The sequence below is a fragment of the Anopheles darlingi genome, chromosome X, assembly GCF_943734745.1.
Source record: "Anopheles darlingi chromosome X, idAnoDarlMG_H_01, whole genome shotgun sequence".
Classification (NCBI taxonomy): domain Eukaryota; kingdom Metazoa; phylum Arthropoda; class Insecta; order Diptera; family Culicidae; genus Anopheles; species Anopheles darlingi.
In genome coordinates, this window is record NC_064873.1 from 10,992,918 (window position 1) to 11,008,012 (window position 15,095).

Consider the following 15,095-nt stretch of genomic DNA (forward strand, 5'->3'; position numbering starts at 1 on the left):
CGTACCTAGCCGATCACCGACGTGCTATTCGTCTTATTAGTGTAAAGCCTTCGGTATTAGCAGTATTTTCTTCTATTCCACTGATTTAAGATAATGATTGGTTACCGGCTAAAGTGACATTCCCAATATCTCGTTACATATTTACCTACTCATCACACGCTACAATCGACGAGCGGTCTTGGCTTGACACAGAATATCCTTGCACGGCTCGCGATCGAGCAAACTCCCTACCCCCTTCCCTAATATATTATTTTACGCTTTGGAGGGGGTGGATTGTTATCTGCCATTCTGATGATATTCTCCGCCTTCGTCCAATACCGTCTTGTTCATCAGCGTGTGTCAGGTGTTATAAATAATTCATCGCTAGCTTTGCAGCATTATCGTTGGTATTGTGGGTAGAGAGGTACTTACTTAATTGCTTACCTTCTATGCTAGTATGTCTGTGTTCGTGGGTAGCTCGTTACCCGGTTCTCTAGTGTCTCACTTCAGTTCATCCAAGCTTTGGGACTAGTGGAATCGCATTAATTCATTAACAGAGTACAACAATTTGTTAAAATGGCACGCACGCTTTGCAAATAAATACTTAATCATTTTATGATGTGTATCTAAACATAAGGCTCGCCCGTTCTCATAAATGTTAAAAAACGATGTGCATTGGCTCATATTAATCGGTAATCGAACAATCTTCTCATAGTGGCCGTCGTGGTGGCGTTCTTTTTATGCTGGGCTCCTTTCCATGCTCAGCGGCTGGTGTATATCTACGGTGTCGATAAGGATCACCAGCCGTCCGATCCGCTAGTACTGAAGCTGTTCATCGTAACTACGTATATTTCCGGCATCCTGTACTACCTGTCGACCTGCATCAATCCGCTTTTGTACAATATCATGAGCAATAAGTTCCGGCAAGCATTTAAGGTACGTACGGCTCGGTATACTCGAATATCGCCGCCAGTTTTTTTTTTCATGATTGGTAAAAACTGATTATTGACACACACAAAAAAAAAACCATTATTAGCACCCATTATTAGGAATATTATTAAAACCCATGTGAGTGCAGGGTCATTTAAGTCTTTTATCGGTGCTAATAATGGATTTTTACCTTAACTTTATTTAACTGCGAAACCCTGTTTTTTTTTCATTCCGATCACTCCCGAGATGCTCTAAGACGATTCATTTACAGTCGATTTTATTTAGGAAACGCTGTCCAACTGCTGTCATTTTGCGCCATCAAATAGCAAGGAGCGATCATACCGAATACTGCCTCGAGGACAGCGAAGAGCCGCTTCAGCTAAAGAATCGTCCGATTTGTCAGGTAGGCAGAGTTCGAACCCACCCTGGAGCATACACTGCTGTAATTACCATTGTGAACTACACGCTCCTACGAAGGAGCGCGCGTGCATCGTTGTGGGAAATATATTCCCCTTTTTAGTACCTTGTTTGGTAAACAACGAACGGCAGTGAGTGTGCTAGCTCTATGCTTGCAAAATAGTTTTGCAACCCTGTTGCGTAAGTGGAATCCTTTTCTTGTGCCACGCTTAGCTACGAAGCTTCGAGTTGTTTTATTAATGAACCATCTAGGATCTGATCACGTTAGAGTGCATGCTTGTTGTTCCATTTACAATTTCCCTCTGCTTTACCGGTTGAATAGAGCGATGAATGAAGGGTAGCTTTTTTGATTGGATAATGTTGTTGTTCCCGTGCCACTATATACATATTGAACTACTCCGGTCTGATTAGTTCCACCTGTCTTTATATCTATTCAAACATGCTGGATACCAAGGTTATTCCATCAAAGACGACAGCCTTTGCTCGTCTGCCACTCAGAGGCAGTCAATTGACTCTGTAATACTGTTCCGGGATTACCCGCTCAAGAAGCCCAAGTCATCTAAGGCGCCTGTCTGCAACCAACAGAATGGAGGCGCGGTGGAACAGACTACGACCATCGCGAACCAGTACGTTCAACGCACCAATCTACCAGCAAACCTGTAGTCCGCGTTCAGCCGCTACGGCAACGCAACGGTCACGTGCACTCACCCTACCTTATACGGCCAACAAGATCCCTGGAGTAATATGCCTGATTCGACAAATCAGTCTTAGCCATTCGAATGAAAGAACTCTCTAACCCCTCTTCTGCACTATCATTTTATTGTAGGTAATTTATGACAGAATCTATCAAAATGGCCCATTTTTCAAGGGCTCTATGGATTACCGTCAGCATCTGTGAGCTACCCGTGACCGATATTTGTTTAGCGTTTTTCTAAAAGTTGCTGTCAAATAATTCTAAACGCTTTAGCTAAGTTCAGCAATATTTTAGGAAAAGTGAAGTAGATACAAATAAAGGGTAAAGGAAAGTATAGGTACCCAACACAATTGTTACACAAATACCGAGTGTGAGACGCTGCGAAGCTACACATGCATAATATCTGCACTGATATTCGACGACAGTTTTCTCGGTCCATGTTTGATAGTGACCCTCTGCATGTGCTCGCACAGAATTAAAAGTTTAGATAAACATACGATTTTTATTGATCAAAGCCGTCCGCATTATATTTGTAATGCATTAACTTATAACAGTTTAACAAACACTATTTGGTTTAGCAATCTACTGTTGTACGTTGCAATTGATCTCGTGGCCTGGAAATGAGAGAAGGTCGTTGGATAGGCTTCGCCATTGGCATTTTCATGCACCCGTAAAGAGCAGTACAGTTCGGTTCGTGGAAGTCGTGCAAATGCACATATTCTACTCCGTTTAAAATTGGTTCTTCTTGCGCTTTTCAACGCGTTTCTGATGAATTATTTCTTGCATTTCCTTGAAATAGGTGAATAAATCATCAAACTTAACTTTTCCTTGGCTCTGAATTGAGGACTTGGAGTTGCTGCTTAGAAATGAAAAATAAGTTATGCATACCAGTTAGTTTTTAAGCGGTCCTCATCATAAGCTATTCCATCTTTAGTGCAACTATTGAAGATTGAATATGAAAAACTTACATTTTGTTAGGCTGGCCCCAATAGTTGGGCACACACTGTAACCGATTGTTGAGTAAATGGAATGCTTCCGTTTGCGGCAGCAGCATCAGAATGCCGTAAAGTGCACGTGACAAATGCTGAGCGTCGGCATTTTCGTTCGAATGTGTAATCAATGTTAGGCGGAGCGCTACAAGATTCCAAAGGATTGGATGAGGGCCAATTAATAATGTTTCGTTTGAACGAGGAATACTAGTTGGTTTAGAGGTATGATACTTACAAGTAAATATTGGAGATTCGATGAGCTGAACCATTTTGTCTACTTCAACGAGAAAATCAACCGTTATCTCCATGCTCGCACTGTTATATATAGGGAGATGATGCAAGGAACAAATATAAAATAAATGCCCATTTTACGAAACAACAACATTACGAGTATCCTCAAGGTAAACTTACAAGAGATTCACGATCTCTAAAGCGTGCTGATAACACTGGGCAAGCAGGCACAGAGACAGCGTTGATACCGGACAATGTGCCCAGCACCTGTAAAGGCAGTCGAACAGTGACGCAGATTGCTGTAAACGAATAAATAGGCAGAAAGCATCAATTAAAACCAAAATAAAAACAACACTGATTGTAAATAATGGTACAGATTTACCTGATTGCGAATATCGCGCAACATATTGCGTAGGTCGAAAAGATCGGACGTCGTGAGCAGTATCATGTTGAGCGTTCGCACCATGGTTGTAGCTAGGCCGGTGGGTTCTCTAAGTAAAATCTCGGCGAATGTTCGGTATATGTATTCGGCGTTTAACAGACGGCACAGTTGGCGTATAATGAGCGTACCGCGTTTCTCCAGAAACGCGTTGTTGTCGCTGAACAGACTGAGCAACTCGCCTAGGAACGTTCGATACTGCGGTTTATAGTAGTAGTTGCCCTGTACCGTAGCCGAGTTGACGATCTCCGCCAGCACAACGATCGCCTGCAGTACGACCTCATCCGAGCTGTCCGAGAGGCAGTCGCGTAACAGTACCGGAAACAGTTTGTTCGCATGCTCGGACATTTCGTCATGCACTTCAGTAAACAGATGGTGCACCCACTTTAGTACCGCGATTTTTGTCGGTACCGGACTGTGCACCAAGTACTGGCGAAGCACCTCCATCACTGAATTTAATTCCAGGAAGCTAAGGTTACGCTGCTTATCTTCGCCAACACCCGACACCAGCTCGAGCAGATGCAAATTGACGGCGTTCGCACAGTCTTTGATACTCTTTTTCGCGTCACTCTCGAACGCCAAACAAGGCAATATCGCGGTGAATATTCCACTAGCAAACTGCAGTATCTCTCCGCGGTACAACTGGACAAACTCCTTGATCCAGTTGATAGCATAAAATTGAATCAATGTATTGTTTGATTGCGCCTGCACGATTAGCACGTTCGTCATCTTAGGAATGTCTGCAGCCCCCGGATCTGCCTTGATGATCTTCAGAAATTGCGCAAGCAGCGATTCGCACATGCGTTGTATTTCGGGCAGCGGATCTTCCAGCATCTGGAACAGTCCGTGCAGAATCTCGGGCAAGTACATGACCATGTTGATCTCCGGAACCGCATTCAGCACCGAGATCCATGATATGATGAATTGCCGGGCAAACGAACTCTTCACCATTATTCGCTCGCGAACCAACGGTATGAATGCGTCCAGATCGAACGTCTGCGACGACTCGATCACGATGTCTTTCAACAAACGGTCGAGAATTTCGCTACCGTTCTTGATGTTCTGATCCGGATCAATAACCAATCGACTGAGGGCGTTAAATAGACTGGGAAAAAAGGGTAACACTGAGCCACGCGATACCTTTACCACGTTGTACAGCGATTCGCTCGCAAAGTAGCGCACCCGCATATCACTGTCAATCAGACAATTTAGAATGGGGTTTACGATATCCTCGATGAACCGCTCCGTCTCTTTGCCTAATGCGATGCTAGTGGCTGCGAGCGCAATCAAACCACCCTTCTTTTTGTTCAGATCGTTCGAGCGAACGAAATCTTTGCTCAATACGTCGATGATACGCTTAACCTGGGTCATATTTTTTTTGGCATTAAAATCAGTAACCATTCTATATAGTAGACAAAATGATGAAAGAAGAATAATTAGCGGAACATGCGGAATTTTGAGGGCAGAGAGAAAAAGTTATACTTTTCAATTTCAAGCGCTGCCATTTTCCTCTTATCGTATGTTTTATCACTGAGTGCCTTAACGCACGCTTCGCTTATAGGCGCAAATGCATTTTCCATCCTGGCCTATTTTGTTCACCGTTACGATAGTACGATAGGATCTCCGGTTTCAACAACGTTTCAACAACAACAGAAAAAAAACAGCAACAACGAATGACAGTTAAGCGAGAAGCTTATGGGAGCTCATCTTCCGTTTTACCGTTTTACCAAGAAAGCCCCCCCCCCCCCCCCCTAATTGGCAATAAAACAAAAATCTCCTTTTAAGTTGCTTTCACATCGAGCGCGTTTTTAAAAACGCCAAAGTTGGCGTTTTTTGACGCAAAAGCTTAATTTATTGTTCACACCTAGGTTGCGCGAAGGTCGATTTAAAATACACGAAAAATAGCACTATATATATATATATTACTATATATAATAGCACAGCAAAAATGATAAATAGTTTAATCTTCACGCAAAACAGTTATAACCCGGATTTCAACACATTCCTGCCAAAACAAATTGCAAAACCAAAGGGCAACGCTGGCCTGCTTGCGTAGCCTGCTACAGTCGGCTCAGAACCTGCCACAATCTGTAGATTTTTACAGATCCGAAAAAAAACACCAACTTTTAAGCTCTTCCAAAGCTCCAAAAAATAGCTTTCGGTGCGTTGCGTGAACACTTCCATATATTTTGATGTGATACAACCGGGGTTTCTGCGTAGCAGGCTACGCAAGCAAGCCAGCGTTGCTCTTTGGTTTTGCAATTTGTTTTGGCAGGAATGTGTTGAAATCCAGGTAATAACTGTTTTACGTGAAGATTGGCGTCAACTAACGTCTCACGGGAATAAGCAAGTTAACTCCCAAAGCCCAGTCAGATTAAATAGACTATTCCCGGCACTTTCTTGACAGAATGTATATTAAACAATTTATCATGATTTGATAAGGTGTCGCTAGTGATATGGTGCTATTTTTCGTGTATTTTAAATCGACCTTCGTGCAATCTAGGTGTGAACAGAGAAAAGAGAAATAAGACAAATCACCCGGGGGCTGATCTGCTGTATTGCTAATTTTCCATGGCTACGGTACATTTTTCGCCAATGTATTAAAATAAAGACATCTTGAATCACTTAACACTTCGGCAGCGGTATGAATTCGCGATCAGCCTCGCGCAGGATGCCGGGTGGTAGGAAACCGACGAGGGCAACCACATGCTCTTTTAACAGCTTAATACGCTCCTCCTCCAGGATCTCCTGTCTGTGTTTTTCTTCCTTTTGCAGCTGTTCCTCCTGCCATAACGCTTGGTTAACGTCATCCCTTCGTTGTCTCCGCCGTTCCTCGAGCAGCTCCTGCACCTCCCTTTTGTACTCGATCATCTTGCGACGACGTTTCTCGTTCGACAGCTGCTCAATACGGTCACGTTCCGCCCACGCCTTGATCTGCTCCTCCTGGAACCGCTTCGCTTCTTCTTCTTCTCGCTGGCGCTGACAGGACACTTCGATACGCTGGCGCTCCAGGCTAAGGCGCAACTCGAACCGTTTCCGCAGCGTTTCCTCCAGCAGGCGCTGCCGCTTCAGTTCCTCCCGATCGTTCTGCTCGACCATGTACAGCTCCTGCAGCAACTGCTCACGCTTCCGTTTTTCATCCTGATCGTTCGAAAAGGTATCGTTGGTTAGGCGAGGAGTAAGAGTATGTAACGGTGCCTAATTTCCCCGTTGCTTCTTTGCCGACCTACCTCTTCGTGTTCCAGCTCTCCTATCATCCGTTCGTTCTGCTCCTCGCGCTTTAGACTCAGCTCCTGCTCGTGCTGCTTCGCCTGCAATGATAAACGTGCCTTCTTCTCGCAGTACAGGCGGATCCGTTCGTTTTCCTCCTCGTCCAGCAACCGCTGGCGTGTGCGCCACTGCTCTTTGGCCTCCTGAAAGTACTCCATCTCGCGGCGCGTGCACTTCCGCAGTTCCAGTTTGCGCTGTATCGCCTCCACCTCCTCTTCTTGCATTTTTTTCACCACCACATCCAGGCTGTTCTTTTCGCGCAAAAATTCCTGATATAGGCACTGCTTGGTGTGGCGCGCTTCGCTTATCTGGTTCAGCAGGACCGCCCGCAGCTGCACCTTGTCCTTTGTCTGCTTCTCCAGCAGTGACTGCATGTAGATGGTATTCTTTTGCTGAAGCTTTGCGAGCTCCTCCTGCTCCTCGATGTTTTTCAGGTGCTCGCATTGCTTGTTCAAAGCAATTTCAGCCAGCTGCGCTGCGATTCCTTTCGCAACGTATGCTGCACGCAGCTTCGATTCTAACTCGCGTAGATCCTGGCTGGATTCGCGCAACTGTTGCCTTAGCTTTGCCGTGTTCACGGTCCGATGATTGGCTTCGTCCAGCAGCCGAGTGTTCTGCCGTTCCTCCTTCAACCATATCTGCCTGTCGGAAGTGTTACAAGCAGTCAGCTTTTGGTTGCGTACGCACGGTTGATCTAACTGGCGATCTGGCGTTCTGTTGCGCTGCGGATTTCGAGAATATTTTTGGTGTTCAAAGTACTGCAAACAATAGAAATAGAAGAATATTTTAATACCGATATGAGCTAAACTGGCCATACGCTACCTACCATGGCGAGCTTCGTTTTTTCAATTCAATTTGGCATCTGAAACAGAAGCATGTCAACCAGCATTTCCATGACAACGGCGGCAGTTCCAATACCCAATGAGCAGTTAGACAAATTGCCACAATGGCCGACTGTTCACACTACGGCGCTCGGTAGCCGAGCGGGTAAAAGACTGAAATAGGCCCTCCCCCTCACGGTGAGTTACTGAGTGACCGAAAAAATCGTTGTTTTACTGGTAAAATTTAACTTTTCCACCCCTCCTCCCTCCCCTAATACATTTATTTACGTTTCCACATATTTTTATGAAGGTTTGCTTATCTAAAAGTTATAATTAACGATTTTTTCGGTCACTCAGTAACTCACCGTGAGTGGGGGGGCCTATTTCAGTCTTTTACCGCCGAGCGCGCCGCGATGCCAAAATTCGGTAAAAGACTGAAAGGTAGGTAAAAGACTGAAATAGGCCCCCCCACTCACGGTGAGTTACTGAGTGACCGAAAAATCGCTGTTTTATTGGTAAAATGAAGCTTTTACACCCCTCCCCCCACCCCTAATACATTTATTTACGTTTCCACATATTTTTATGAAGGTTTGCTTATCTAAAAGTTATAATTAACGATTTTTTCGGTCACTCAGTAACTCACCGTGAGTGGGGGGGCCTATTTCAGTCTTTTACCGCCGAGCGCGCCGCGATGCCAAAATTCGGTAAAAGACTGAAAGGTAGGTAAAAGACTGAAATAGGCCCCCAAACTCACGGTGAGTTATTGAGTGACCAAAAAAATCGTTAATTACCACTTTTTAGACAAATATGGGTAAAAGACTGAAATAGGCCCCCCCAGTCACGATGAGTTACTGAGTGACCGAAAAAATTGTTAATTACTACTTTTTAGACAAGCAAACCTTCATAAAAATATGCGGAAACGTAAATAAATGTATTACGGGAGGGGTGAGGGGTGGAAAAGTTACATTTTATCAGTAGCCGTGGCCACACGGGGCGAAAATTTGCGCGCAAATTTGCACATTAATGCCAAAATGTTTTCGCTTCGTGTGGCAGGGGTAAAAACCCGAAAATTTATGCCGAAATGTCAAACGTATTGTTTTCATCTGTGTTTTGGCCGCTGAAGTTGATTTCCGAATAAATTTTGCAGTTTTTAACGATATTGTTGCTGTTGCTGTTATATTTATATTAAAAATGCAAAAACACGAAAAGAACCTACATTTTCGTAAATAAAGCGTTCGATAGCGTCAAGGGTTCAGCGAAAAAGTCCGCGGACGTATAAAAGTTTGACAGCGTGTAAGGGTTAAGCGAAACCGTTTTGACATTAATTTTTTCGTTTGCGCTAGAGTTTTCGCCCCGTGTGGCCACGCGGGCGCCGTGTGGCCACGGCTAGTAAAACAACGATTTTTTCGGTCACTCAGTAACTCACCGTGAGTGGGGGGGGCCTATTTCAGTCTTTTACCGACCGAAAAAACCGGTAATTTCCACTTTTTAGCTAAGCCAACCGGTAAAAGACTGAAATAGGCCCCCCCACTCACGGTGAGTTACTGAGTGACCGAAAAATCGCTGTTTTACTGGTAAAATGTAACTTTTCTACCCCTCCCCCCTCCCCTAATACATTTATTTACGTTTTCGCATATTTTTATGAAGGTTTGCTTATCTAAAAAGTGGTAATTAACGATTTTTCCGGTCACTCAGTAACTCACCGTGAGTGGGGGGGGCCTATTTCAGTCTTTTACCAGCCAACCTTCATAAAAATGGTAAAAGACTGAAATAGGCCCTCCCCCTCACGGTGAGTTACTGAGTGACCGAAAAAATCGTTGTTTTACTGATAAAATGTAACTTTTCCACCCCTATCCCCTCCCCTAATACATTTATTTACACATATTTTTATGAAGGTTTGTTTGTCTAAAAAGTGGCAATTTCCGATGTTTTCGGTCACTCAGTAACTCACCGTGAGTGGGGGGGCCTATTTCAGTCTTTTACCCTTTTTTTTGTTGGACATAAGAAAATTAGGGTTTTTGGGTTATGATAATGGTTTATTTACACCAAAAAAACACGGTAAAAGACTGAAATAGGCCCCCCCACTCACGGTGAGTTACTGAGTGACCGAAAAATCGCTGTTTTATTGGTAAAATGAAGCTTTTACACCCCTCCCCCCACCCCTAATACATTTATGATAAAAGACTGAAATAGGCCCCCCCACTCACGGTGAGTTACTGAGTGACCGAAAAAATCGTTATTTTAATGGAAAAATGTAACATTTCCACCCCTCCCCCCTCCCCTAATACATTTATTTACGTTTCCGCATATTTTTATGAAGGTTTGCTTATCTAAAAAGTGGTATTTAACGATTTTTTCGGTCACTCAGTAACTCACCGTGAGTGGGGGGGCCTATTTCAGTCTTTTACCAAAAACACAATTTGAACAAGGTTTGGGTAAATTTTAGCACGATTTTGAGCGATCGCCCAGCCACTCACAGAAATGTTTGGCAAATAAATTGGTGGTGTGGACACTCGTAGACCCAATTTATTTGCCAAATATATGTATGGTGTGGAGCGCCAGTGAGACGGCAACTACGCCGGACGGGAATAGGCACCCCTATTTCAGTATTTTACCATTTTTTCACATAAGAATCCTGGTTCTTACAATCCCCGAAACGTCATTGGTAATTGTATGTCATCCGCATAGAGAGTTATTTGTTGTAGAAGAAAGAGTCAGTAGACGCGAGCTGAGAATTGTGTGATGTAACAGCTTTTACATCATCGAGCGCCTGCGATAGGAACGAAATGCTATTGGTCTCGTGAGCGAGTGCCACTGCGACGGCGTCGGTAGGATATGAGAGAAACACTGAGATTCTCAATATGATCCCCTCTTTTTTTCCCCGCTGCCATCCCCACACCATCTTTCGCATTCTCTCTCTCTCTCTCTCTCTCTTTCTCTCTCTCTCTTCTCTCTCTCTCTCTCTCTCTCTCTCTCTCTCTCTCTCTCTTTGGCTCTTTTCGAAAATTTCGCATGCAATTTCGATCGGTACAACTACACTCAGCGATATAATATGTAGTGTATCGCTTCCGAAGCCATCGAGGAGGTTAAATCTGGCAGTATTGAGTGGTTGTTTTTCCCATACTCAGCCTCGCACATCCGTGGGAATTAGCAGCTGGCACGAGTAAACAAGGTGTTGTATGTTTATGTAACGCTAAATAACGTAACGTTATGTCGGACAGCCGGAAGTAGTAAATGCTTGGGGTGCACACTAGCCAACCGCCGGGGTACGCTACTCCACATCAGTAGCGCCGCACAGAGAGGACATTCAACACGAAGTTGGACGGAAGCAGCAGCAGACGGCCAATCAAGCAGAAGTAGAGAACTCCTAAGGCTTGTACTGTGGCACGCTCCGCCCGTTTCCATTAAGCAACAGAAACATCATCGCTTATCCGGCACCAAAAATGTCGGCCTTGAGTTTGCTGTGCGAGCTAATCAAGGCGTCGGAGAAGGCGGCTAACATCGCGCGCATCTGCAGACGCAATGAACGACTGTTCGGGTTGCTGGTTCAGGAGAAAGATGAAAGTGAATCGAACTCGCGCTTCGATCACGACTTCAAAACGCTCGCCGACTGCCTTATACAGGAAATGATAAAGCACGACATCGGCAAGCAGGTGAGCAAAGGGACGGCGGAGGGATCCGTGGAGGCGCATGGTGGTCGGAGTTCCGTAGCGTTTTAACAAATATTGCACTTTTATCGATTAGTTTCCTGCGTTACGTGATAACATACGCGGCGAGGAAAATTCAAAATTCTCAAACAAGGCCGGAGATTCAATCACACTGACCGTTACGGATGAGCAGACGAAAACGATTGAAACGCTGCAAAAGGTAACGGGAGCGGGGAACACTTTTAACGGGTCTTTGGGAAGCAGGCGATGATGAGGAGGACACAGGGCTGCAGTACGAAATTCTTGAGTCAAGTGTACGCGACTTTTTTTTTTGCTGCAGATTTTTGTCGACGACGATGAGGTAGTGATGGCGCTCGTGGAAGAAGTGTACCGAGAGGTTGAACTGGATATGCAGAGCCTCGAGCTGCCGGGCGATCTGGTTCCGCTGGACAACGAATGGTCGGAGCTGGGCGTCTGGATCGACCCCATCGACGCCACGGCGGAGTACATCAAGGGTGAGGAAAAGCGTACCAAATTCCCGAACATAGCCGCCTCCGGGCTAGAGTGCTGCACAGTGCTGATTGGCGTGTACGAAACCTGCAACGGCACTCCTATTATCGGTGTCATCAATCAACCTTTCGCGGAGCGCATCGAAAACGATCAGCAGCCCCCCGAGTATTGCAGCAAAGTCTATTGGGGAATGTCGGTGGGCGATCTAAAATTTAACAACATTGCGCCGCACGAACCGGAGGCCCGCATTGCGATCCTGTCACCATCGGAGCAATCAAAATACGTCGAGTTCATACGCAATCAACTGAAATACGACGTTATTTTCTCGGCCGGTGCTGGTTACAAAATATTGAAGATCGCCACGGGCGAAGCAGAGCTTTTTCTGCTGAGCAAAGGTACGACCTACAAATGGGACACGTGTGCACCGCAAGCGATACTGCGCTCGATGAACGGTGACCTGTTCAACCTGCAGGACACGCTTATTAACAAGTCGGTGAAGAAGATCTCCTACACGGATCGCAAAACCATCCGCAACCTGGGCGGTATCATTGCCTATCAGAACATAGACAAGCTGCGAGAATTTCTGAAGCTGTGAACAACAACCAGAACCACATAAGCTATCAATCAGTCGTCCACCCCCAGTCTATTGTTCTAGACAAGACACGCTTTTTCATTTTCATTGAAATCGGAATAGTAAAACACACAAACAAAAAACAGTAACCCGCGTAGTAGCGTATGAATTGTGATTGTTCATTGTGAGTGGTTAATGGTTCAAACAGTATTGAATGTCTAGCTCGCTTTCGTTGTAGTCTTTCTACTCACTAGAAACAAGGGTATTCTAGGCAGCCACAGTATAACATAGTAATCAAAAATCAACAAAAACATTAGCGATTATTTTTTGTTTGTTTAGAGTAGGAGTAGTATAGGCACGTACCTTGAGTTATTCGTTTTCATTCGCATACGATCTGGTAGTTCCGAATATGTAATCAAAACAGTGGAATATGTATTTCTTGTAAAAGGCTCTCCTTTTAAGATCTTGGGTTAAGAAGCCGTTGGTGTGCAATAGCTCCTATGTACATCGAAGACAGAAGCAATGCCTCGGCACGAATTTTAACGAAATGGCTGTTGTACTCCAAAGCACCCAAAAAGCATTTGAAGCATTGTATCTGTTTGCCATCTGTACGCTATTACTTTTTCAACAAGTCTTTAAATGCATATTTTGTTTTTATAATTAGGTATGTGCCATACATTAGTAATAGATGTTAGAGTGCTGTACTCATAAAAGCAACGCATGTTTGGATATCGGGTAGTAAAATGTATCATTCCTGCTATTTTTTCCCTTACATACATCACATTTGGATGACAATCATTTTTGAGCGCTCTTTCGTTGCAAATCTAGATGAATGATATTCCAAAATTGTCATGCTGCTGGTGTGCTGCTTGTGTTTCAAAAGGTACTCACAAGCGTGGGATGTTGTAGTAGAGGATGTATGTATACTGATAGAATTATTAGAATCTATTCGTACGGTGTACTGATTTTTTTCAACTGCTACGAAATTGACATAAAAGTGATGGTGATTTTCAGCAAGTGTATCAGAAACCATGTGTATGTGCCAAACACAGACGATTACAATTACGTATCACGTGGCAGGCAGTCCTATTTACTTGTATCGATGTACGCAGCGTTTCGTATGACATTGCATAATAAACAATATTGGAAGTTGGCAAAATGTTCGACAAATTGTCTACAAACTTATTTTTTTAGTTTTAGTTTATGAATTATTAGTTTCTCAATATTCGGATCAATCTGGAACACACACAAACAACAGTGGCTTTATGCGTAACATATTTTATTATACATTTTTTCATAAAATACTTTTTTTCTCTTAGAATAACAACATTTTTTAGTAGGAATGTTTGAAATTGTTTTATAAGTATGCGCTTTCTGTAATGTATATATAACAACATTTTTAGATATATATGCTCTACTATGCTTACACTTCATTTGTTGGTTTTGTTTGGTTTAGTTTGATAATTAAATGAATGAATTGTTTTCTGTCTCTCATGTTATAATTAAAGAATCAAGCAGTGCTCTTCTATAGCATCAACGCAATAGCAACATTGCGTGTGTGCTAGACTGATTGAGGCGAGAACGCTTAAAACTGAATGCAAAATGATCAGTCGTTAAAACATGGATTCGCAACGCTACCGCTTCCATGTGCAACATATCAACTATTCTCAAACATCCATAAACTGAAAAGCCTCGCTTCAAGAAAAAGCGTTAAAATTGTTTATCGGTAGCTCTAGCTCCTTAATTCTCGTACATACTGCATTACAGGCATTTTGACGGGCGGGGAGTGACGCAAGTCACGGGAGTCACGGACTTGACTCTTTTTTGCCATTCAGGCAGGCACATAATACATGCCTTATAAATATAAGGACGCGGCGGACACAGTTTAACTAAATTTGAACCCGAACATACCATTAACACACATGATGTGTGCGCGTGAACATACATTTTCCCACGTTCTCCCCAACAGTAAGCTAAGACTATCCCAGATTTGTGTTTTATTTCTACTTTCCAGCGAATCGGTGCATTCCTGTAATTCGATCAACCCTCGAGGTCGTGGCTGTCCGCAAATAGCTCGTTACCGCTATTTCGCTATCAATGTGTTTCGCGTGGATTTTTGAGGTGGCCTGCATTCCGAAATATCTAGGAGTAGTAGTAGTGTACAGCACAAGTTTGTTCTTAAGAGGCGGTTACATGTCAGAATGGTATTTCGCTTCCACCACGCTTATTAGAATTGTTATATGCCAATTAGCGTTAGCTTTTGATTAGCTCGATTGGTTGTCCAGCCGATTTCATAGAATTCGTAGCTCTCACAAAACGTGACATCCTTTTTGCTATTTCACTAAACTTAACACAACGCTTTACTTCTAGCTCATACGTGTATATATCATTTGTTGCGATACGAATGATCATAAATCAATACGAATGATAAAGACAGGATGGGGGAGGGAGATTAAACATAGAATGTTAGAAAAATATGGTACAAGCCGTGTGTGTGTAATGACGCGAGGATAAATTAAATTAAAATTAAAATATTCATTTTTCAGTTGAACTGTGGGTTCTTTTACTAGTAAAGCACACGTAACAGGCGAGGGAAG

General features: G+C 43.7%; 4 protein-coding genes across 10 annotated transcripts in view; 2 read left to right on the plus strand and 2 right to left on the minus strand.

Moving 5' to 3' along the window:
• The window catches only part of LOC125956809 (pyrokinin-1 receptor), a 4,835-nt gene extending 2,310 nt beyond the window's left edge, over positions 1 to 2,525 (plus strand). For 3 of the 5 annotated variants that reach the window (XR_007469207.1, XR_007469209.1, XR_007469208.1), the window contains 4 exons: positions 695 to 915; positions 1,195 to 1,312; positions 1,781 to 2,065; positions 2,153 to 2,525. Coding sequence is in view for 2 of the 5 variants with exons in the window: in XM_049689025.1 (XP_049544982.1) it covers positions 695 to 915; positions 1,195 to 1,312; positions 1,781 to 1,989 (548 nt within the window). In the remaining 3 variants the exon portion in view is untranslated. Of the gene's footprint in view, positions 1 to 694; positions 916 to 1,180; positions 1,313 to 1,780 lie in introns of all 5 variants that reach the window. The other 2 variants (XM_049689044.1, XM_049689025.1) reach the window with 2 other exon arrangements.
• Positions 2,526 to 2,738: 213 nt separating this feature from the next.
• On the minus strand, positions 2,739 to 5,299 carry LOC125956720 (protein VAC14 homolog). Of its 2 annotated transcripts, none has more exons than XM_049688854.1 (6): positions 5,162 to 5,299; positions 3,623 to 5,081; positions 3,421 to 3,539; positions 3,245 to 3,324; positions 2,989 to 3,154; positions 2,739 to 2,876 (listed from the first exon to the last, which is right to left on the minus strand). In XM_049688854.1, the coding sequence occupies exons 1-6, from the start codon at positions 5,257 to 5,259 to the stop codon at positions 2,750 to 2,752; spliced, it is 2,049 nt and encodes a 682-aa protein (XP_049544811.1). In that variant the 5' UTR covers positions 5,260 to 5,299; the 3' UTR covers positions 2,739 to 2,749. The 2 variants fall into 2 exon arrangements, with proteins under 2 accessions (XP_049544811.1, XP_049544801.1); XM_049688844.1 differs by having other exon boundaries at positions 2,739 to 2,879.
• A 917-nt stretch (positions 5,300 to 6,216) lies between these two features.
• Positions 6,217 to 7,858, minus strand: LOC125956840 (meiosis-specific nuclear structural protein 1-like). The gene is made up of 3 exons (XM_049689068.1): positions 7,776 to 7,858; positions 6,910 to 7,707; positions 6,217 to 6,820 (listed from the first exon to the last, which is right to left on the minus strand). The coding sequence occupies exons 1-3, from the start codon at positions 7,776 to 7,778 to the stop codon at positions 6,305 to 6,307; spliced, it is 1,317 nt and encodes a 438-aa protein (XP_049545025.1). The 5' UTR covers positions 7,779 to 7,858; the 3' UTR covers positions 6,217 to 6,304.
• Positions 7,859 to 10,420: 2,562 nt separating this feature from the next.
• On the plus strand, positions 10,421 to 13,908 carry LOC125956862 (inositol polyphosphate 1-phosphatase). Of its 2 annotated transcripts, none has more exons than XM_049689119.1 (4): positions 10,421 to 10,435; positions 10,814 to 11,423; positions 11,515 to 11,637; positions 11,758 to 13,908. In XM_049689119.1, the coding sequence occupies exons 2-4, from the start codon at positions 11,214 to 11,216 to the stop codon at positions 12,520 to 12,522; spliced, it is 1,098 nt and encodes a 365-aa protein (XP_049545076.1). In that variant the 5' UTR covers positions 10,421 to 10,435; positions 10,814 to 11,213; the 3' UTR covers positions 12,523 to 13,908. The 2 variants fall into 2 exon arrangements, with proteins under 2 accessions (XP_049545076.1, XP_049545086.1); XM_049689129.1 differs by lacking the exon at positions 10,421 to 10,435 and adding an exon at positions 10,580 to 10,598.
• The last annotated feature ends 1,187 nt before the right edge of the window (positions 13,909 to 15,095 follow it).